Source organism: Pelodiscus sinensis, chromosome 2, assembly GCF_049634645.1.
Source record: "Pelodiscus sinensis isolate JC-2024 chromosome 2, ASM4963464v1, whole genome shotgun sequence".
NCBI classification, from domain to species: domain Eukaryota; kingdom Metazoa; phylum Chordata; order Testudines; family Trionychidae; genus Pelodiscus; species Pelodiscus sinensis.
In genome coordinates, this window is record NC_134712.1 from 257,436,349 (window position 1) to 257,459,553 (window position 23,205).

General features: G+C 52.3%; 2 protein-coding genes across 2 annotated transcripts in view; both read right to left on the reverse strand.

The window, feature by feature from the left end:
* Nucleotides 1-269: 269 nt before the first annotated feature.
* LOC102456925 (neoverrucotoxin subunit alpha-like) lies at nucleotides 270-17,759 on the reverse strand. Its single transcript, XM_006137107.4, has 4 exons — nucleotides 17,504-17,759; nucleotides 10,953-11,082; nucleotides 5,267-7,297; nucleotides 270-992 (listed from the first exon to the last, which is right to left on the reverse strand). Exons 2-4 carry the CDS (start codon nucleotides 11,047-11,049, stop codon nucleotides 460-462), a joined length of 2,661 nt encoding a protein of 886 aa, XP_006137169.2. The 5' UTR covers nucleotides 11,050-11,082; nucleotides 17,504-17,759; the 3' UTR covers nucleotides 270-459.
* Nucleotides 17,760-18,363: 604 nt separating this feature from the next.
* Nucleotides 18,364-23,205, reverse strand: part of LOC102457665 (uncharacterized) — a 31,240-nt gene continuing 26,398 nt past the window's right edge. The window contains exon 4 of the transcript XR_012902159.1: nucleotides 18,364-21,523. The gene's annotated coding sequence lies outside the window, so the exon portion shown is untranslated. The remainder of the gene's footprint in view (nucleotides 21,524-23,205) is intronic.

A 23,205-nucleotide genomic window follows, 5' to 3' on the forward strand; every position in this document is an offset into this window, starting at 1 on the left:
GCCTCTTCCTCTTCCAGCTGTTCACTTTGTTAGCCACCCCCCATCCCTCCCCATCCCTCTCTCCCATCCCCCCTCCCTTCTTCCCTATCTCCCTCTGCCTCTTCCTCTTCCAGCTGTTCACTTTGTTAGTCATCCTTCATCCCACCCCCTCATCCCTCTCTCTCATCCCCCTCACTCCTCTCTTCCCCCATCTAGCTGTTCAGTTTGTTAGTCATCCTCCCCCCCATTCCTTCCACTACTCAACTCCCCTTCCCATCCCCTCCCTCATCACTCCCCTGAAGCACTTTATCTTTCCTCCCCTCTGTCCCCTCCCCTGCTTTCTCTGTCCCTATTCAGGGATCTAATCCCACAGAGCCAGGCAGCATGAAGACAAGCAGGCTGGGAATTGATGGCAGGTCCTGCCATGAATGTATCCAGCCTGCTTCCAATAGTGCTGGCCAGGCCCCGCTGCCCTACGGCTTAGGAATGCAGGGTCAGCTGGAATCCTGTACCCCACACCCAGAGGAAAGGGAAGATTTTCTCCCCATTGAAAGAGGCCTGTGGGAAAGTGAAGATCGGGGTCAGGTCATCAGCATAATTAAATGCCACCAGCCCCCTTTCATAGTCCAGAGAGACCCGGATCCTCTTGGGTTCTCTGCTCAAGGACAGGTGGGTGATAGGATTGGTGTAAGCCCGGTAGTCAAGGGTATCATCCCACTGCCGCACCCCCACCCAGACCCCCTTCTCTGGGTTAAGGTCAACCTCTCCCTTCCTCTGCACAGACTCCCTAGCGACTCCCACAGCCCAGTCTCTGGTGTGCCCCACCTCCACCTTCACCTCCCAGGAATGTTTCCCCGAGGTGAAACCCTGAGAGCCCAGCACACACAAAGAATAATCAAATCTCTCCGGATTGTCAGGCAGCCTCTGCTTCTCCGGTCCCCGGCTCACGCTTCTTAGGTCTGCAGACAGGACGAGCTCAGGATGTGCCGTGGCTGGATCCAGAGCCAGATTCTCTGGGGAGAGACAGAAATGGAGCATTAGAGGCAGACATAGGTCAATGACAGAGTGAAAGGATCAGCTGGGCAGAGCTGAGATTCTATATGCCACCCCTTCACTCATCTGCTTAGGATCCAGTCAGTGTGACGTGTTAGCATGGGCCTGTCGGTGCTGCTCTTTGTATTAGCTAACGAGAGTGAGATTACATGGCAACAAAACTTCACTGACCCCGCATTAAGGTGCCTGGGGATACCTGGTGCCCCACAAGAAAGCCAAGTTCAGCAACACTGAACTGTGTGAATGCTGGGAGGTAGCGAGTTCAGGTAAATGCCCTCACAGTGATAACTCTGCCCCCTGGAGCTGGGAATAGCCCCTGTACGCAAAGTATCGCTGTACTGACGGACAGGGTGTATGTATGTGAGACATAAAGAGAGAGACAGCGCTCTTTGCCCTGGCCCTTGCGTTGGTGATCAGAGAGAAGAGGTCCCTGTGCACCTTGGAAGATTCCCTAGAACCCGTTTCAGTGCTGGGTCAGAAAGGCTGGTGTCACTTGTGATGGCCAGGGGCTGTTTTGCCAAGGGTGGCTGGGAGATGAGTGTGGCAAGTGAGTTTAAAGCAGGGTTGGGAAAAGCAGGGTTAGAGGCATCATCAGCATTAGGGTGAAGTGATTGTGAAAAGAGTTGAAGGGGTTGTAAAATTTAGCAGCTGCCGTTCTCTCGGTAGGATAGGTGGATATCAAACTCCTGTCCATTACAGCACAAAGACAGAGCACGAGTATGTGTTATGGAGGTACTGGGGCATCACGCAAGTGGGCAGAGTTAAGGTTGTATTAGCGTTATATTTCCTGATATTCACAAGTTTGAGCTGTGCTGAACTTGACGTTCTGGGAGGGTGCGAGTTATCCCCAGGAAACCCCAGCTCTGGTTTAAAAACTTTTTCTGCCATTTATTTTCTGAAGTTTTTTTAACATAAGGAGAAAGATTATTGGTAGGAGAGCGGCCATTTTATCACTCAGGTTTGCAGCTCAGACTCTGCGGTGGCCAAAGATGACAAATCCTAGCTCTCACACAGCCCTTTTCATGAGTAGAACTTCATTATTCCCCTGTGTAGGTGGTGATACTGAGGCACAGAGCAGTGATGTCACTTGGTCAAAATCATCCTGCCAGCTAGCTGCAGAACCTGGAACAGAGCCCAGCATTTTTGAGTCTTGGTCACTGTTCTCACCACTAGGATACACAATTCCTATGTGATTCCTCAGTGCTCTTTCCCCTCCCTGTACACATTGATGTAGTAGAATAGGGTAATGCTCATGCTTTGAAATGTTTGGAGTGTGTAATCATGGCTGGTGTGGAGAAAGTAAATAAGGAAGAGTTATTTACTCCTTCTTCTAACTCAAGAACTAAGAGTCATCAAAGAAATTAATAGGTAGCAGGTTTAGAACAAAGAAAAATAAGTTTTTCTTTCCACAAGGCACAGTGAACCTGTGGAACTCCTTGCCAGAGGATGTTGTGAAGACCAGGAGTTTAACAGAGTTCAAGAAAGAACTAGATAAATCCATGGAGGTTAGGTCGGTCCATCAATGGCTGTTAGCTAGGATGGGTAAGAATGGTGTCCCTAGTTCTGTCAGAGGCTGGAAATGGGTGACAGGAGAGAGATCACTTAATGAACCCCTATTCTGTTCATTCCATCTGGGGCATCAGGCATTGGCCACTGTGGGCAGACAGGACACTGGGCTAGATGGACGTTTGGTCTGACCCAATATGGCCATTCTGATGTTCTTATTTAGTCGTTAACCCGGCCAGTGAGAGGACTGTCAGACATGGGCTGTGACCCAAGAACTTGACAACTTTAGCACCACTGGTAACACTAACTGTGAGTGTAGAAGACAAGTCTGATGGGTTTCTCCCCTCCCTCTCCTGTTAGTCTCCACAACAGATAACTCCCCACCCTCATTTCCAGTTCACCCCCGCCTGTCCATTACACCCTTCACCTTTCAGGAGCCACCTGCACACAGCGCAGTTGCTCGAACCTGTGAACATTATGCACAGCTGTGTTTGCAGGGGCCGTCACTCAGGGCTCTATTGCCCAGCGGCCCAGTGATATTGCAGGAAATTGCTAGATCTGTAGAGACCTGTCCAGCTACAGGGGAAGCTTCCCATCAGGGTGTTTTCTGGGCTCCTCTGTCCATGTGTGCTCAGTAGGATCCACTTAGATCATCACCAATATTATTTACCTGATAGTGCTCTGTGTGTTGTTCCCCCAAGGCTTGCTGGGTGCTGCTTATTCTCTGGGGCGTAGCATACACGAGGAGTTCACATGAACCCTAGCTCTTGAAAGTAGGAATAAAGGATCTTCTGGAAAAGGGTTTATTTTCCGGAAAATTGCGTCTAGACTGGCAAAACCCCGAGCCGGAAAAAAGCGGCAGCCATGTAAATGCAAATGCCGTGGGGGATATTTAAATCCCCCGCAGAATTTGCAATTCCGACTGGTCTCATTAGCATCCCTTTTCCGGAAAGTGGTGCCAATGTAGACACAGCCGAGGAGTTCACATGAACCCTAGCTCCATACAGTCGAATTTCTAAGGAATGTGTCCACACCAGCCTGTTGTGCCACTCTTGGGGACGGCAGACGTCAGTGTCTGTACTCCTGCTTTACACCAGGAATAACGATATTCCTGACCTTGCATGGTCGAAGTGATAATAGTCTAGATGCAGCAGTGGCCTGGGGAAGTTCGGGCCCCCTGCTGAGTAAAGCATTGGCTGTGACATTGGCACTCCCTTTAGCTTGGGCCAGCCACGGAGGTGTCCTGCAGGAGTCAGCTCCGCCTTGTTTGGCTGCTGGATGACTGTGAGGGGGCCAGCGCGGGCCCACTTTCTGTGGTCATACCAGCCCTTCCTCTTTCCTTGGGCTCTGCCCAGGGTCTCTCTGGCTGGGCCCATGAGCTCAGTGAGCCTTGCCTGGAAAGCCAGGACATCCTCCACCCTCGACCCTCCCATCTAGGGAGGCCTCCCCCTCCCATAACTCTCTCAGCAAGCCCAGGGGTCCCCTCCCCTTTCTGCACCATGGCACAGTCGGGGAGAACCCGGTGGAGCCTTAGGGCACCACCCTGTGTGCAAACAGCAGGTGGGGAAGGTACTCATCCCAGTCCTGCGGGTGCTGGTGCATAAAGGCCTCCAGCATCTGCTTCAGGGTCCCATTAGCACCTCCATTGTGTGGTTGGTAGTTTAAGTCCTAGGATGTGGAAATTAGTGTGCGAGCCAGCCAATGGCTTTGTTCATACCATTTGCATAAGAATTAAACTTGTGAATGAAGTTAAGTACTAATCCTTCTTTGTGTATTTGGCTTGTGGAACTGGCCTGAAAGAAAACCATGACTTGGAGATCCATTCATGAGTGTCCAGGCAGATTAAAGTATCCGAGGGGTAGCTGTGTTAGTCTGGATCTGCAAAAGTGACAAGGAGTCCTGTAGCACCTTAGGGTATGTCTACACTAGCCCCCTAGTTCGAACTAGGGAGGCTAATGTAGGCATTCGAACTTTCAAATCAAGCCTGGGATTTAAATATCCCGGGCTTGATTTGCATCTTCCCATCTGGACACCATTTTTAAATTCCCTTAGTTCGAACGAACTGCCCTCAGCTACACGCGGCAGTTTAAAGTTAATCCAAACTAAGTCCTTAGTTCGGATTAACTGTTACACCTTATTCATTACTGGTGAGGCCACATCTGCAGTACTGCGTCCAGCTGTGCCCCCTACCCCATGACAGAAAGAATGTGGATGCATTGGCCTGAGACCAGTGGAGGGAAACCAAAATGCTGAGAGGGCCGGAGCACATGACCTAGGAGGAGAGACTGAGATATTTGAGTTGTTTAGTCTGCAGAAGAGAAGAGTGAGGGGGGATTTGAGAGCAGCTCTCAACTCATGGAAGGGAGGTTCCAAAGAGAATGGGGAGAGGCTGTTCTCAGTGGGGACAGATGGCAGAGCGAGGAGCAATGGTCTCAAGTTGAAGTGGGGGACGTCTAGGCTGGATATTAGGAAAAAGTATTTCCTTAGGAGGATGTGGAAGCACTGGGAGGGGTTCCCTAGGGAGGAGGTGGAATCTCCATCCCTAGAGGTTTTGAAGTCCCGGCTTGACAAACCCCTGGCTGGGCTGATTGAGTTGGGGTTGGTCCTGCTTTTAGCAGGGGGTTGGACTCGATGACTCCTGAGCTTTCTTCCAACCTTATGATTCTATAAACTGCCTCAGGGTCTTGGGTTTGGGGTGGGGGATATGCAAATATATGTAAATATTTACCTTTTAGCATTGAGATTGAATTCTCCTCACTGGGGTCACTCACAGCCCCGTCCGCACACACGGCCGACACCCGGAATCTGTAGGGTGTCCCAGGCTTCAGTCCATCAACGGTGTAGGTCTCAGTTCTATTTCCTGTCCTTCGCTCCAGCCATTTGTCTTCTCCAGCCTCCTCTCTGTATTGCACCTTGTACTCACTTATACTGACTCCATCTCCAATGGCACGTGGACTCTCCCAGGTCAGGGTGATGGCTGATAATTCTATATTAGCTGCTGCAGGTTTCCCAGGCGGACTGGTAGGAGGAAGCGTCTTCACCGTGTCGCTCACGTCGCTGCTCTCGCTGAGCCCTGGTTTGCTCACGGCCGCGTATCGGAACTGGTACTGGGTGTTTGGACGGAGCCCTGTGACTGTGAGTGTCTCTTGTGTGTTACTGACATTCACAGCCACCCAGTTCTCCTGCCCCACACGTCTGTACTCTGCCTGGTAGCCGCATATCTCAGCCCTGCCATAGGCTGCCGGTTTCAGCGTGAGCTGCACACGGTCATGTCGGACTCCACCAATCAAGAGAGGAAGAGGCTTTGATGGAGGCTGGAAATCGGTACTGACCAGTTCTCCATCCTCATACAGGTAAATGGAAGCGCCTGGATTGATCTTGTCTGGGACAGAGGCCACAATGAACCGGGTCTTCTTGTTAGCTTCATTGCCACGGGCAAAAGCTGAAAAGCACTTGGCAGATATTCGTGCTTTTTTACGTATTTCCTTGTCCTCAAACCACATTTTGCATTTTGGTTCCTCACTGGCAGAACCAGCTGGTGCAGGATCCTGAGTGTCCTTTGTAGACTGGGCATGAAGCCAGAGATGTAAATCAGATAAATATGGCTCCTCGTCGTGTAAAGAGGTGAATGTGAAAGAAACGACAAAGTCAAACCCAGGATCAAGCACTGTTTTCTCTAGCTCAATCTGAGAGGGCATCACTTCTGCCTTGCTTAGGGCACTAAGGTTTGCCACATAATTCATCTCTCTCTCCTTTATATCCAGAAACTCACTGAGTTTCAGAGTGTTGAAGGGTGACAGGTTTTTGCGTGACAGATTGTCCACCAGGGCCTCTTCCTCTTTCCCCCCTCCACGGATGGAGGGTAAGAGTCCTGCCAGCTCTTTCTGGAAAGTCTGTCTGTGTTGCATGCACAGATCTTTGAATAGCTGGATTTTCTTCTGCGTTTCAGGGAAGGTTCTGGCAATCGGATTCTTCCCCAAGTCGTTGCATCGCATGTCCAGTTCTGTCAGCCGCTCCAGGGCTATTTGAACATCGAAGATGAGCATTGTACTGATCTCACGCACCATCTGAGCAGCTCTGGAATCCAGCTGGGTCAGAGGGTACAGCCAGACTCTCACTGGTACGGCCTTCTCCCCGTTCTCACCCAGCAGCTTTGGGAGGGTGGAATAAATTGTCATGGCATTTTGGTAAGTAACTGGATTGTTCTCAAGAGCAAAATCACCATAAAACTTACAGCTGAGCTTTTCAGCAAGTTTCTTTTCCATGTCATCCATTTTGAGAGCTCCTTCCCCTTCAATGGAGACCTGGGGTATCTTTTTAATTATAATGTGGAGTTTTCCCTGTATGTCTTGTACATTCTCAGAGGAAGAAATGTCCTGATCGAAGACAAAAATTGCCTGTGCCCCGTACAGCACAGCCGTGACCACGTGGGTGGCCGTGCCTTGGTCAAACACCTCAGGGTAAGAGATACTGTGATGCCCTAATTGGTTCATAGTCAGCTGCTTAAACTGTGTCGTAGTTGAGTACAGGAGAGAAACGCGGGCTTGATGCTTTGATGTCTTGGTATCATTTAAATACTCTGCGGAGCCATCCACTTCCACCAGGCCAGACATGAAACTGGCCTTCAGTGATGCTTTGACATTCAGGGCAGAGGTCTTGTCTTCAGTGGTATCAGATGCAACAATCTGAAATTCGGTCTTGGACTGTGGTTTTGTCTGTATGTGATTCTGAAATGTCTCCAGGTCCCATAAAGTGATGCCTAGAACAGTATAGATGGACACATGGTCAGTGGCGCAGAGGGTAAGGAACCTTCTGTTCTGTAACTGCAAGATATTTTCTACCAGTCAGAGCTGAATGTCCCTGAACAAAGTGTGGGATCTCGTAGCACGCTTCACCCCTTGGCTACGTCTAGACTGGCCCCTTCTCCGGAAGAGGCATGCAAAGCAGGCAAGTCAGAATAGGGAAATGCGCGGGGGATTTCAATATCCCCCGCGGGATTTAAATAAACATGGCCGCCGCTTTTTTTCCGGCTTGGGGAAAAGCCGGAAAAGAGCGTCTAGATTGGCGCGATCCTCCGGAATAAAGCCCTTTTTCGGAGGATCTCTTATTCCTACTTTGAAGTAGGAATAAGAGATTCCTGCTTTGAAGTAGGAATAAGAGATCCTCCGGAATAGGGCTTTATTCCGGAGGATCGCGCCAATCTAGACGCTCTTTTCCGGCTTTTCCCCAAGTCGGAAAAAAAGCGGCGGCCATGTTTATTTAAATCCCGCGGGGGATATTTAAATCCCACGCGGATTTCCCTATTCCCACATTCAAAATTAGCATGCCCCTTCCGAAAAAGGGGCCAGTGTAGACACAGCCCTAATAAATCTAACCTAACCACACAAAGCCTGACTCTGCAAAGCTATGACTAAAAAGACATGTTTACAATAGCTTGCTGCACGTAGGGCAGTTTCAGCAGCTGATAATGAGATGGCTGCACGTACATAGAATCATAGAATCATAGAATAATAGGACTGGAAGGGACCTCAAGAGGTCATCGAGTCCAGCCCCCCGCCCTCAAGGCAGGACCAAGCTCCACCTACACCATCCCTGACAGATGTCTATCTAACCTGTTCTTAAATATCTCCAGAGAGGGAGATTCTACCACCTCCCTTGGCAATTTATTGACCACCCTGACAGTTAGGAATTTTTTCCTAATGTCCAATCTAAACGTCCCCTGCTGCACTTTAAGCCCATTACTCCTTGTTCTGTCCTCAGAAACCAAGAGGAACAAATTTTCTCCTTCCTCCTTGTGACACCCTTTTAAATATTTGAAAACCGCTATCATGTCCCCCCTTAATCTTCTTTTTTCCAAACTAAACAAGCCCAGTTCATGAAGCCTGGCTTCATAGGTCATGTTCTCTAGACCTTTAATCATTCTTGTCGCTCTTCTCTGTACCCTTTCCAATTTCTCCACATCTTTCTTGAAATGTGGCACCCAGAACTGGACACAGTACTCCAGCTGAGGCCTAAGTAGTGCAGAGTAGAGCGGCAGAATGACTTCACGAGTTTTGCTTACAACACACCTGTTGATACAACCTAGAATCATATTTGCTTTTTTTGCAACAGCATCACACTGTTGACTCATATTCAACTTGTGGTCCACTATGACCCCTATATCCCTTTCTGCCATGCTCCTTCCTAGACAGTCGCTTCCCATCTTGTATGTATGGAACTGATTGTTCCTTCCTAAGTGGAGCACTTTGCATTTCTCTTTATTAAACCTCATCCTGTTTACCTCTGACCATTTCTCTAACTTGCTAAGGTCATTTTGAATTATGTCCCTATCCTCCAAAGAAGTCGCAACCCCACCCAGTTTGGTATCATCTGCAAACTTAATAAGCGTACTCTCTATCCCAATATCTACATCATTGATGAAGATATTGAACAGTACGGGTCCCAAAACAGACCCTTGAGGAACTCCACTTGTTATCCCTTTCCAGCAGGATTTAGAACCGTTAACAACAACTCTCTGACTACGGTTATCCAGCCAATTATGCACCCACCTTATCATGGCCCTATCTAAGTTATATTTGCCTAGTTTATCAATAAGAATATCACGCGAGACCGTATCAAATGCCTTACTAAAGTCTAGGTATATGACATCTACCGCTTCTCCCTTATCCACAAGGCTCGTTATCTTATCAAAGAATTATACATTTATAAGAACAGCCACACTGTGGGTACGTCTAGACTACTTGCCTCTGGCGACACAGGCATAGGAGTAGGCTACTTGGCATAGGAAAATGAAGTGGCGATTTAAATAATCGCCACTTCATTTAAATTTAAATGGCTGCCGCGCTGAGCCAGTCAGCTGTTTGTCGGCTCAACGCAGTAGTCTGGATGCTCCATGGTCGACAAAGGCATTTGTTGACCTCCCCGGTATGCCTCCTGGGATGAGGTTTACCTGGGAGGTCGACAAATGCCTTTGATGTCGACCGCGGAGCGTCCAGACTACCGCACAGAGCCTACAAACAGCTGATTGGCTCAGCGCGGCAGCCATTTAAATTTTCCTATGCCGGGTAGCCTAATCTACATGCCTCTGTTGCCAGAGGCATGTCGTCTAGACGTACCCTGTGTGAGAGTATAAGAACACCAGAATGGCCAGACTAGGTCAGACCAAAGGTCCATCTAGCCCAGTATCCTGTCTTCCAACAGTGACCAATGTCATATGTCCCAGAGGGAATGTCACCCACTCCCAGCTTCTTACAAACAGAATCTAGGGACACCATTCCTACCTATCCTGCTAAAAGCACCATGGACCTAACCTCCATGAATGTATCTTGCTCTTCTTTGAACCTTGTTAAAGTCCTGTTCTTCAAAACATCCTCTGGCAAGGAGTTCCACAGGTTGACTGTGCACTGAGTGAAGAAAAATTTTCTTTAAACTTGCTACCTAGTTATTTCATTTGGTGACCCCTAGTTCTTACATTACGGAAACAAGTAAATAATTTTTTCCTTATTCACTTTCTCTACACCATTTATGATTTTATAGATTTTATCTCTCCTTAAGTCTCCTCTCTTCATATAGGACACATTCCAAGCCCCTAAGCAATTTTGTAGCCGTTTTCTGAACTTTTTCCGATGCAAGGATCTCTTTTTTGAGATGAGGTGGCCACTCTGTCTGCAGTATTCAAAATGTGAGTGTTCCCTGGATTTATAGAGGCAATAAGATATTCTCTGCCTTTTTCTCTATCCCTTTTAAGGCCAAGGAGAACAATTTTTCTCCCTCTTCCTTGCAACACCCTTTTAGATACTGTTCACTCCCTTTGGGGTAGCTGGCATGGGCCATTCTCAGAAGATACAATAATGGGTTAGGGGGAGTATATGAGGTGGGGGAAGGTTGAGACATCATTGGTTGGTGGGCAGCTAGCCCCAGGAAGAGGCTAGAGGAAATAGCTCAGTGGTTTGTGCATTGGCTTGTTAAACCTGGGGTTGTGAGTTTAGCCCTTGAGGGGGCCAGTTAGGGATTTGGGACAAAAATTTGTCCGGGATGGTACTTGGTCCTGCTGTGAAGGCAGGGGACTGGACTTGATGAACTTCAAGGTCCCTTCCAGCTCTAGGAGATAGGCATCTCCAATAATTTAATTTAAGCCCTTTCCATGGGGGCTGCAGGTGGTTCCATTTAATCAGGAACAGGCAAGGTTTTCGGTCCCTATGACCTGGAACGAACAGCAGCAGGTCACTTGCCCAGCGCACGTCCCCCCTGCCTCAGCCAGTCACCGCACTCCCAGATGCTGGGGCGTGGGCAGGGCTGTTCCTATGGCACCCATCCCCAGGCCACCCCCAGCTCAGCTTGGTCCCAGGAAAGGCGGGTCGGACCGTGGCCCTTCCCTTCTTTCCCCTCGGAGCTCAGGGCTGCCCTGGGGTTACCTGGGATGAGGGTGTCCTTGCGGCAGTCGTACAGCATCCCCAGCTGGAAAGGGCGACCCAGGGCCGGCATCACAATCGTGTCTCCTGACGCAGGCATGGCCAAGGTCGAAACGCTCTTCTAGGTGTTGGCCTGAAAGAAATAACTCGTGTCACACCGACGCCCTCCTGGGCCACAGTCCGATCCCTCCCCTGGCTGTGGGCTCCACCCCTCTGTGACCGGGGGTGTTGGGTTCATCCCACCGGCCGTGTGGGGGTGTGAGTGTGGGTCTGTGTCACTGCCTGACACGCTCAGGGCATTGTGCGCAGGGCTCAGACCCCGATTCCCAGCGGGAACTCGCCCTTGTAGAGCCCGGCCACAGGGCTGGGTTCACTCCTGGGTGCGTCACTGTCACGACTGTGAGATGCCGGGGTCCCACTGGCCAGTGTGAGCAGAGCTCTGGGTGGGAGGTGCCGGCCCTGTGGCTGCGGCAGCAGCTTGTTGGGGAGCTCAGCCCGGGAAGGGCGGCTGGGAGAAGTGGAGTTAAAGGAGGGAGTGGAAGGGCGAGAGGAGATGGCTGGGCAGGACGAGGCAGCTGGTGCAGAGACCGAGGCCTGATTCTCCTCTGCTTTCCCCTGGGGCTGTCACCGAGCTGAAAAGCGAGTGTGAAATCCTTTGCACAAGTGTTGGGAATGACCCCAGTAGGAGGCAGGGGAGACTCAGGCTCTCAACAGGGAGGAGCCCCAGGAAACAACAGGAAGCAGGGTCAGGGAGAGCAGGAGGGGAGATGCAGGCAGGGAAGGACAAGCAGGGCCTGGAGAGTGAGCAAAAGGGACCAGATTCACTGCAGCTCTGCACGCTGTGGAGACACCAGAGCAGAGGGAGGTGAGGGGGTGTGAAACGCCGCCCAATCAGAAGAGTCATATTTTACACCCAGCTTGCACTGGGGTTTGTGACCTCACACGGTGCAGGGCCAGAGTGAAATGGGCCTTGATGTGTTTAAATCACTATTGATAATTGTCCTGTTCTGAACACGTTTAATTTTGTGCCTGTCTGTGTCCCAGAATGAACCTTGTAGCCCTGCCTACGCTGCAGAAAATGGCCACCGGAGCTAGCAGGCAAGAAGCTACAGTACTGTAGCTAGCACAGAGGAAGTTGTGAGGTGTGATCTGGCCAAGAAAAATGAACTGGGCATAAAAGACCAAACCTGGACGCTGTAAGTGGGACATTTTGTTTTGGAAACACCCGAATGGTCCAGGCCACTGGGCAGCTGTTGGGGGTTTCTGAAAACCAAGGGGCTCCCTAAAAACGATAGCTGTTTGTCAGGAGGACAGGGGAGCCATTTGCAGTTCTGGTGAGGGTGCTGGCCGCTAGAGTGGTGGGGGTGTGTGTGCACAGAGTGAGGGTATCGGCACAGTGAGGAGAGCAGCTTCAGCAGAGCTACTGAGCATGCTCAGCCCCGACCCCCGCATCACTCTTTTCCAGGGCTGTAAAGGCACCTGACAATAGTAGTGTTTTGGCAGATAACTTAGCAACTAGCTGGCGGGAGCACTGTATCCAATTCCTATATAAAAGTAAGAAAATTCAACAAATGTTAGATCCACTCAGTTCTAATAGTGACATGTTCTGGCATTTCTTGTCAAGTCACCCAAGGGACATGGTCTGGGGTTCACATTGTAATGCATGGTCTCACTTTGTCACTAACTCTCTGGAGAGAGACCCCGCCAGGGCTTCTGGGCTCTATCTCAGCTCTGGGAGGGGAGAGGGTCCAGTGGGTTGCAGCAGGGCCAGATACATCCGGGTTCTATATAAGAATATCAGAGGAGCCAGACTGGGTCCCACCAATGGTCCGTCTGGCCCAGTGTCCTGTGTTCTGGGAGTGGCCAATGCCAGGTGCTGGAGAAGGAACAAGCAGAAGAGGAACCATCAAATGGCAAATCGTTATCCCCTGTCGCCCATTCCCAGCTATGGACAAAGAGGCGAGGGACACCTGCCCGGCCCAGCCCGGCTAGTAGCCATTGAGGGACCGACCCTCTTGAATGTATTTTGTCCTAATAAGAACACTGTTGTGGTTTGGGTCTTTCCACCGTCTCCCGGCAAAGAGCTCCACAGACTGACCATGAAGAAATCATTTCTCTGGTTTGTTTTAAATTTGCTGCCTGTGCATTTCATTGGACGACCTTCTTACACTGGTCTGAGGAAGTGGGGTTTACCCACAACAGCTCATGAGCGAATCCATGTGTGAGTCTCGAAGGTGCCACAGGACCACTTGGTTTTAAAGGTACAAACTAACACAACTACCATCTGAGACTGCCTGTGTTATGTCTATGGGATCATGAACTTCCGTGGGCAAATCCCTCTTCCTCAGATGAGCAGAGACGTGACCTCGAAAGCTCCTGATACTGTAGACAGATGTTACTGTAAGGCACCACAGGGCTGCTCATTGTTCTTAAAGTTACAGACGAACATGCCCTCCCCCCCCCCCCCCAAGATGTCTTGTATTAGGTGAGCAAAGGAGTAAATAGCATTTCCTCATTCTATTGTTCCACGCCAGTCATGACTTCATAGACCTCCATCACACACCCCACCCTTTAGGCCATGTCTGCGCTGCAGAGAAAATGTTATGGGCCCTCCACACTGTCAGCAGCCGGTGCGGAGGTGTGACCACACCGAAGGCACTTGCAGCACCTTTCAGAGTGGGGCGCTCAGGCAGCGACCCCACAAAGCATCTCTTCCTCTTCCGCTACAGAGGTCGGTGGGGAGCCCTGGGCCATCCTGCATGCTGTTCCCAAGCCCCTGGGGCATCGTTTCACTTCCCAGCAACCCCTGCACTTCCGTCCACATTTGGTGCCATCTTTCAACAGCGTCTGTGCTGCACATTCCGCCTCCTTGCTGTGAGAGGACGGCTCCCCAGCCATTGACAAAAATGCTGATCAGTCTCACTAGCACATCATGCCTGGCAGCTGAGTAGACAGACATGGTACGTGGCAGGTGAGTAGACTGTGGCTAGACAGGATACGTGGCAGTTGAGTAAACAGACAAGATACATGGTAGTTGACTCGACAGACAGGATAGATGGCAGTTGAGTAGACTGGTGGCAGACAGGACATTGGGCTAGTTGAATCTTTGGTTTGACTCATAATGTTCACTCTGATGTTCTTACGAGTTATTCCTGAATTTGCAAAATGAGGAGGAGGAGCCCAAGCAGTGCTCCTGCCACACGAGATTTTTTGTGGCATTCACAGAAGTGCTGAGCACAGAGGAACGTGCTTTAGGGGCTCAGGACACAAACACTGAGTGGTGGGATCCCATCGCCATGCAAAGCTGGGATGATGAGCAGTGGCTGCAGAATGGTCAGATGAGGAAAGAAACTTTCATGGGACTGTGCACTGAACTGACCCCCAGTCTGTGGCACAAGGACACTTCAATGAAAGCTGCCCTGCCAGTGATGACGTATGGGGTGATTTAAAAAATCACCGCTTCCTTTAAATTAAAATAGCTGCCCTGCTGTGCCGATCAGCTGTTTTTCGGCACAGAGCAATAGTCTGGACACTCTGCGGTCAACATCAAAGCCCTTTGTCAAACTCTCCGGTAAACCTCATCCCACGATGCACCCTCACCTTCCCTCACCCTGCACCCTCCTGGTGCCTCCCCCTTCCCTCACTGCCCCTGCCCCCTTTGCCCTTTTTTCCCTGATGCCCACCCCCTCACCACCCTCTGCCCCCGTTCCCCTCATGCCCCTCTGTGCCCTCACACATGATTTGCTCCATCCCCACCTTTCTCATGCCGACTCCTTCTGTCAAGCCTTCTCCCAGCACCTCCCCCTCCAATCGCCAATGCCCTTCCCCTCTCCTCTTCCAGTATCACCCTGTCCCCCCTCCCACTGACACCTCCCCTCCTGCCCTTTTCCTCGTTGTCTCCACTTCCCCCCTAGCATTTGTGTCTCCCCCTCCTCCCCCTTTGGTACCTTCCCCTTTCTCCCCTTTCTTCCCCCCCGCTCCATACACTTCCTCTTAGTCCCCAGCTTCAGCTTCTGCCTTACAGCTGCAGTGCTGGAGTCAGAGCCAGCCCAAGCTGTAGGGCCGGGGAGGGGCAACCCTGGGGTGCCGCGCGGTGCTGCAGGGCCGGGCACCATGCCAAGCTGGGCGGGGCCGTTCCCGGGCGCCTCAGGGGAGCCGCGTCGCAGTGCTGGGCGAGGCCGTTCCCGGGCGCCTCAGGGGAGCCGTGTCGCAGTGCTGGGCGAGGCCGTTCCTGGGCGCCTCAGGGGAGCCGTGTCGCAGTGCTGGGCAGGGCCGTTCCTGGGCGCCTCAGGGGAGCCGTGTCGCAGTGCTGGGCGGGGCCGTTCCCGGGCGCCTCAGGGGAGCCGTGTCGCAGTGCTGGGCGGGGCCGTTCCCGGGCGCCTCAGGGGAGCCGTGTCGCAGTGCTGGGCGAGGCCGTTCCCGGGCCCCTCAGGGGAGCCGTGTTGCAGTGCTGGGCGGGGCCGTTCCCGGGCGCCTCAGGGGAGCCGTGTCGCAGTGCTGGGCGGGGCCGTTCCCGGGCCCCTCAGGGGAGCCGTGTTGCAGTGCTGGGCGAGGCCATTCCCGGGCGCCTCAGTGGAGCCGTGTCGCAGTGCTGGGCGGGGCCGTTCCCGGGCGCCTCAGGGGAGCCGTGTCGCAGTGCTGGGCGGGGCCGTTCCCGGGCGCCTCAGGGGAGCCATGTCGCAGTGCTGGGCGAGGCTGTTCCCGGGCGCCTCAGGGGAGCCATGTCGCAGTGCTGGGCGGGGCCGTTCCCGGGCCCCTCAGGGGAGCCGTGTCGCAGTGCTGGGCGAGGCCGTTCCCGGGCCCCTCAGGGGAGCCGTGTCGCAGTGCTGGGCGGGGCCGTTCCCGGGCGCCTCAGGGGAGCCGTGTCGCAGTGGTGGGCGGGGCCGTTCCCGGGCGCCTCAGGGGAGCCGTGTCGCAGTGCTGGGCGGGGCCGTTCCCGGGCGCCTCAGGGGAGCCGTGTCGCAGTGCTGGGCGGGGCCGTTCCCGGGCCCCTCAGGGGAGCCGTGTCGCAGTGCTGGGCGGGGCCGTTCCCGGGCGCCTCAGGGGAGCCGTGTCGCAGTGCTGGGCGGGGCCGTTCCCGGGCGCCTCAGGGGAGCCGTGTCGCAGTGCTGGGCGAGGCCGTTCCCGGGCGCCTCAGGGGAGCCGTGTCGCAGTGCTGGGCGGGGCCGTTCCCGGGCGCCTCAGGGGAGCCGTGTCGCAGTGCTGGGCGAGGCCGTTCCCGGGCCCCTCAGGGGAGCCATGTCGCAGTGCTGGGCGAGGCCGTTCCCGGGCGCCTCAGGGGAGCCGTGTCGCAGTGCTGGGCGAGGCCGTTCCCGGGCGCCTCAGGGGAGCCGTGTCGCAGTGCTGGGCGGGGCCGTTCCCGGGCGCCTCAGGGGAGCCGTGTCGCAGTGCTGGGCGGGGCCGTTCCCGGGCGCCTCAGGGGAGCCGTGTCGCAGTGCTGGGCGAGGCCGTTCCCGGGCCCCTCAGGGGAGCCATGTCGCAGTGCTGGGCGAGGCCGTTCCCGGGCCCCTCAGGGGAGCCATGTCGCAGTGCTGGGCGAGGCCGTTCCCGGGCGCCTCAGGGGAGCCGTGTCGCAGTGCTGGGCGAGGCCGTTCCCGGGCGCCTCAGGGGAGCCGTGTCGCAGTGCTGGGCGGGGCCGTTCTTGGGCCCCTCAGGGGAGCCGTGTCGCAGTGCTGGGCGAGGCCGTTCCCCGGCGCCTCAGGGGAGCCGTGTCGCAGTGCTGGGCGGGGCCATTCCCGGGCGCCTCAGTGGAGCCGTGTCGCAGTGCTGGGCGGGGCCGTTCTCGGGCGCCTCAGGGGAGCCGTGTCGCAGTGCTGGGCGAGGCTGTTCTCGGGCGCCTCAGGGGAGCCGTGTCGCAGTGCTGGGCGAGGCCGTTCCCGGGCACCTCAGGGGAGCCGTGTCGCAGTGCTGGGCGGGGCCGTTCCCGGGCACCTCAGGGGAGCCGTGTCGCAGTGCTGGGCGAGGCCGTTCCCGGGCACCTCAGGGGAGCCGTGTCGCAGTGCTGGGCGGGGCCGTTCTTGGGCCCCTCAGGGGAGCCGTGTCGCAGTGCTGGGCGAGGCCGTTCTCGGGCCCCTCAGGGGAGCTGCGCCATGCTGCCGGGCCAGGTGGGGCCCACGGTGCAAAAATGGCTCGGGCTAGCTGGACACTTCATATAAGGGTTTTAACAAAGATGCTAATTATCTCACCCATTACAAAGATAGCTTTCCCAATTACCACCCCTAATGTCATTACCTCACAGACACTAACCTTCCCCCCTCACCCCTCCTCTGTTCTTATATCTGATTTGTCATTTTAATGTGTTCACTTTTTTTTGATTGTATCCCTTTGGTATATATGGTTCTGCCAATTTTCTTCCACTATTTGATCTGAGGAAGTGGGTCTGGCCCATGAAAGCCCATCACCTAATAAACCATCTTGTTAGTCTTTAAAGTGCTACATAGTCCTGTATTTGTTTCAGCTACACCAGACTAACACGGCTGCATCTCTGTCACTATTCCCCATTCTACAGTCAGACACTGCAGCCACATTTAATGAGGACAATAAGCCAACGGTACCTCTGAGGTTCTCTGGCAACCTCTGGGACTCCTTCCTCTGCTCTGCGTCCTGCCAGACTCCTGGGGTGGGGCAGGGCTGACTCCAATTTATAGGGATGCTGCTGTTGTGTAACTGCTGGAAAGTGAAACTGACAGGGGTGTGCACAGGAAACAAAGGGAGGAAAAGTTTGAGCAGCAGTCTGTGGATTTGTGTGGGGTGAGGGGGCGGAGCTGGGGGCAGCTGGGACTAGGGATATAATAGTGAAGTCGATTAACTGATTAGCCAACACTTACAGGTCAATGCTCCACACATTTCCCTCCCCCCACCTCCACCAGGACATTTGTTAGCAAACTGGCCAGCAGCCCGGCTCAGTCCCAGCTTCTGCTGGCTCCGGGACCTTTCCCCACAGCAGCTCTGCATTAAAGTTTATTAGGTGGCGACAGGCAGACACACGGGCTCAGTTCGGGTTCGTGCCAGGCCCGAGAGCCCAGACTCCCCCCGGACAGGGGCTGCTGCCACCCTGCGCTATTGTCTCTGTATCAGAGGCAGCAGTGGGGGGTGGCAGGGGGCTCCCCAGGAACGGGGCCAGAGCCCACTGGCTGCCAGCCCCACCCCCGGGGACTATCGAATAGTTGAGTGACTGATAAGAATTTGTGACGTTCCTTGACCAGTCTGTCATGGCTCCTTCCCCACTCTGGCATGATAAATGCAGAAGTGGGGGCCAGCAAGTGTACCCCAAAGCCTTATCTACCAGGCTTTGGTATAAAATTTCCCCAAAATCTTAAAAACCTAGATCTTGGGAAGAAAACTTCCGCTGCCACCACTCAAATGTTGATAAAGAAACCAGGGGAAAGATCATTTGGGAAATCTCACCCCTAAAATAAAAATCAGGACACACAATTAACCACTGCCAGGTTAATAAAAAGAAAAGAAAGAACTTTTATTATTACAACAATATTCCTGTTGCAAGCATAATGACTAGATGGGAAGGTAACAAAATATACTCATGGAGAAACTCCATGGGCCTAGAACTTAGTTACAAAGAAAAGCCAAAACACTTTTTAAGCAGTGCCAGACATCAGATCCCATACCCAACCCTTAAAACAATAAAGCCTAACGAAACTACCTAAACTTTACCCTACTTACAGAAAATGAGGAATGGTGTCTTGGAGAGAGAGAGACATGTGTAAGGGGACTGTTACCCCTTACTAAAACTCTGTGGGAGTTTTGGTTTACCAGCTTCAGAAGGGGAAGGGTTCATGAGACTGACAGACCCCAGAGACAATGGAAAGCAGCCAACACTCCAGCTCAGCCTGATTGACAGGTTGTAAGTGGGGATTGTTCTGGCTCTCTGAGCAAACAGGGAGCTGAAAGAGCAGAGCGAGCTGTGTGCAGAAGAGGTCCTGCAAAGACAGAGAGCTGAAAGAGGAGGACAAGAAGAAGTCCTGCAGCGACAGAACCAGACACAGACAGGCCAAGCAGTGCAGACCCTGTGTTGAGCAGCAGACTGGCAGTGCTCAGAAAGCCAAAAGGAACAGAGAAGCAACACAAGGAGCTGGAACTGGCCAAGCAGCACAGCCTGCAGCTGGATGTGGTGAGCTACTGGGACCTGCAAAGTGTGGGGAAAGGCTCTGGACTGGGAGAGGGGTCTGGCCACTTAGAGACTGAGGCTGTGTGGTCACTGCCAGTGCAAGCGTGTCCAGCCTGCAGCCCCTTGCAGCACATCCAGGGCTTCTAAGGAAGAGACTGTGAACTGTCCTTACACTCTGCAGACTGCTGTGTTGATGTCCCTGTGCTACAGAGCAGGGCTGTGTGTTCCCATTTAACCATTCTCATTGTTTCTTATTCTATTCTCTTTAATCAGTTGATGTTTAATAAATTGTATTTGCTTTGAACCTTATGAAGTGATCACTGGGCCAAGAAGGCCTGCAGTGTAAAGAGAGCACCTCGGAGTGGGGACACCCTAACTCCTGCCCCTAGTGACTACAAGGTCAGGGATTAAGCCCCAGGAAACCTGGGCCCAGCCTTGTTGGGGTTTCAAGGGCTCTGCTACTCAGGAGAGTGGAGGGGGAGCCCTCAGGATCAGGGAGCCGTGGGGTAAAGGAAGTGGGAGCGGGGACTCAGATCCTTTCGCTGGTTCATTTCACCGGGGTGTATAGAAGCCAGGAAAGTTCCCCACAATAGCGGGACCATTCCCCCGCTTACACATGCTTGTCCCTCTCTGTAGCTGCAGAGAACACACCCAGAGAGACAAAAGGAGAAAGGAAAAAACCCAAATTCCTTTGTCCCAGTTTGAAAGTCCCACCTACATTCCTATTGGTCACTCCACCTGGCTAGGTGTAGTTAACCCCTTAATCCCCAGGCTGCTGGCTAACCCTCATAATCATGACAAGTCAGTTCACCGATATTGACCAACCTCTGGGACCGGATTAGCAAGTGACCTCTGTGTGGAGAACTATGTGGGCCACTGACAGAGAATTTAATCCGAGGGTTTGGATTAGGGCCCAAAACCCCTACTAAATCAATTCCAGACACCCTTATTAAGCAACCAGCTTTATTCAGGAAAGTAGTATAAGGGCCCTACTATCAATCAAACGTTAGCCCTGACCCCTGACCCCGGAAGTCCTGCCCCTGTAACTTGAAGTCCCGCCCTTGGGGGGTAATACATCCGGGGTCAAGAGGGACAGGTGACTGGAAGTAAGGGGTGTCATGTGACCCCTCTAAGGACTCGCCCTGCCTCCCTCTACCAATCAGGAAGGGTTTTTCCCCTGTAGGACTGCCCCGCGAACCGCTTTGACCAATCGGGGGGCAGTTCCAGGACCGGTTGACCAGACTGGAAGCAGATCGTGAGACCCCTCTAAGAGCTTCCCGTGACACCCTCTGCCAATCAGAGCATAGCACTTCCCCATAAGTTCTAGCGCCACACAAAAGAGGCCATCTTGTTCCAAGAGCGCATGTTTCAGAGATCGTGCAAACGCTGAGCAGAAACATGGCTTCTTTCACCAACTTTGTTTTGGTGCCAAGAAGAAAGCGCTACATCAGTGACAGTTCTGAGGAGCAAGGAGAAGTTGAAGGGAGCCCTTTGGCCCAGCTGATGCCAAAACCCAACCACTCACGAGGCAGCCTGAAGAGCTAGACAACCAGGAGGAGGAAGGTGCCCATGGCTCCCAGGAGTCGGACAAGGTGAATGGAAAAGAAGTCAAACAGGTAAATGAAAGATCAAAGTTGTACGTGTTTGACTCAGTGCTCTCCATTTTCGGGAAGGACATAAAAGACAACATCCTAATCCTGGTCACCTTCGCTGATGGGCAGACCCCCCCCAGTGCTAGAGGCCATTAAAACAGCTGCTGTCCCTTGTGCTAAGGATTCTCAAGGCAACCCATATCATTTCAAATTCAATAACTCCGCACTCTTTGCCTGTAATGCTGCAGCTGACGAGGGCAGTTGTAATTTTGATGAAATGTTCTGGAAAATGGGAGCCAGAAGCATGCAGACATTTTTTGGGGCCTTACAGAAATTGGAACCCAGGAGTCTGACGTTAACGCAGGAGGTTCTCAGGGAGCGGCAGGAGCTGGAGGTGGCCGTGGAAGGGCTGCAGCCACAAATCAAAGCCGGCCTGGTGAAGCTGGAAGAACTGCGGAAGACACAGGAAGCTCTGGAGCAGCATAAGGATGAAATGGAGGCCAATAAAGACTTTGAGTATGAGGTGGAGAAAACAGTGCCGGTGCAAACAGACATCTCTGGGACAAGTCAGTATATAACCAACTGCCAGAACTGTCACTATATGTGTCACCATGCCTGTGCAATCCCTAATGATGATGGCAAGCGTGGGTGTGCAGCGATAAACTGGTTTACAGGATATTGTCAGGTGTGCCCTGGGAAATGTGACTGGACTGTTCATTTCAATCAAAGGTACAAGTGGGAATACAAAGTAGTAAAAGAGAAACAGACCTATGCACAACTGAAGGAGAAGTACGAGAAGGCGTCTGGGGAGGTGCTGTCCACACAGAACATGGTTGAGAAGTTGTCTCAGGAATACGCTGCAGTGGAAGAGATATTAATGGAGCTGATTGATAAATCATCCCGCAGCCTCCAATGTCTGCAAGAAATCACTCTGAAACCCAACCCGCTGTCCACTCCGGAATACATTGACCTGCTGATCATGTCGGAGCAACAGGAACTGAAGCCTGGGTACCAGGAAAGATTAAAATCACTGCGGGAAGTAAGGGAAGTAGCTGAGATAATAAGGCGAGAAGGATCTGTACAAGAAGCATGAAGAAAAACGGTCTGCATTCAAAACATTTGTACAAGGAAAACTGGATATTGTTAAAAGCTGGTTTAATAAAACATCTACAGATTCCCCATGAAAACCCAATAGCCAGTTTAACCAAAACATGTAGCTTAGCCGTGATTCAGGGCTACGGTCTCTTGTTGTTTTTATAACATTTTTAAGATCCAGTAAACCTGATTCTCCTAACTTACCTCACTTTTTATTCCACCAACTTCGGTTCGCACCAGTGTAACTGACAGCAGAATTGGGTCCCTGGAATTTGGGGAGGGAAAGTCGGCACCACTGACGGAAGCCGCATTTTCTCTTTTCTCTGTTCTTTCAACAATGAGCATTTAATATCCATTATAGCTAAATGGGCTTTTTTATGACATTTGTATCCACATGCAGTGTGTTCTAGTCCATCCCCTCTGTGTTCATGTATTCTGAGTTTTTATTCAATCATGTAGCCGTAGTTTTATAGTTTAATAAAACCAGATTTGATCTGGATCAGGCATTTGTGTCTGTCTTTTCCGGACCTCAGTCTAACACCAAATCCCCAGGAGGGAGACCATCCCCCCCACACTCCAGACCTCAGTAAACCCCTCCTGCATTCAGATCTGGTGTTTAATTGCTTATTATTAGTAGTAGGGATGTTAGATCCCGTGCACTTGGGTTAAAACAGGAGATCTCTGAGAGCCCCCAGAAACGACAGATTCAGGCACAGATGAAATCAGTCGAGTAGGTTTATTGCTAAATGCTACGCACTAACAGTTGTCACCAGAAAGTCTCAATGCCAATCCACTGTGCATTCTGCAAACATTGACAATGTACCAACACATAGCAGGCCTATTGCCAAATGACAGATATTAACAGTGGTGAGCCAGTGTTAAGCCCCTGTGCGCTCTGTAAGTATCAGCAATGACACCTGCCATTTCAGGTGCCTAGTGCACCCCCCCCCACAAGGTCGGTCGGTGTTCACCGTTTGCAGTGCCCTTTTATAGACAAGTACAAACAACTTACATCACTTCTCTACATACCAGGTTGCCATTCTCTGTTGCCTAGTTACCACCCCTCACCTTACGGAAGGCGGTCTTACTTATTGTCCTTCACCCTGTCAATTTCGGCCTGATCCTGAACCTAGGTGGGTATGTGCATTAGTGTTTGGGGAGTCTTTGTACCAAGACATTTCTTATTAAGATGTTCCGTTACTCCCCTTCGGCTCACAGTCTGTACTCGGTGCCTCCCTGTGTCCTTCCATGCTCCACCTAACGTACACAATCAGACAGCTATCACGAGGGCCTCTTTCTTGGCTCCTGTGTTACTGAACCAGAGTCTTGCTCACTAGATTGCAGGCCTGTTGCTGCTTTCATGTTACAGGCCTCAGTTTAGGCCTGCTGACTCCATGTTACTGACCCTCAACTTACTACAAGCATCACCCTTATTTCTCCAGGA

Coding starts and splice junctions, on each gene's coding strand:
- LOC102456925 (XM_006137107.4), bottom strand. CDS start 11,049: ATGCCTGCGTCAGGAGACACGATTGTGATGCCGGCCCTGGGTCGCCCT. Junction 7,298..10,952: donor CAAGGACACCCTCATCCCAG/GTAACCCCAGGG, acceptor ATACTGTTCTAG/GCATCACTTTATGGGACCTG. Junction 993..5,266: donor TTCAATCTCAATGCTAAAAG/GTAAATATTTAC, acceptor GTCTCTCCCCAG/AGAATCTGGCTCTGGATCCA.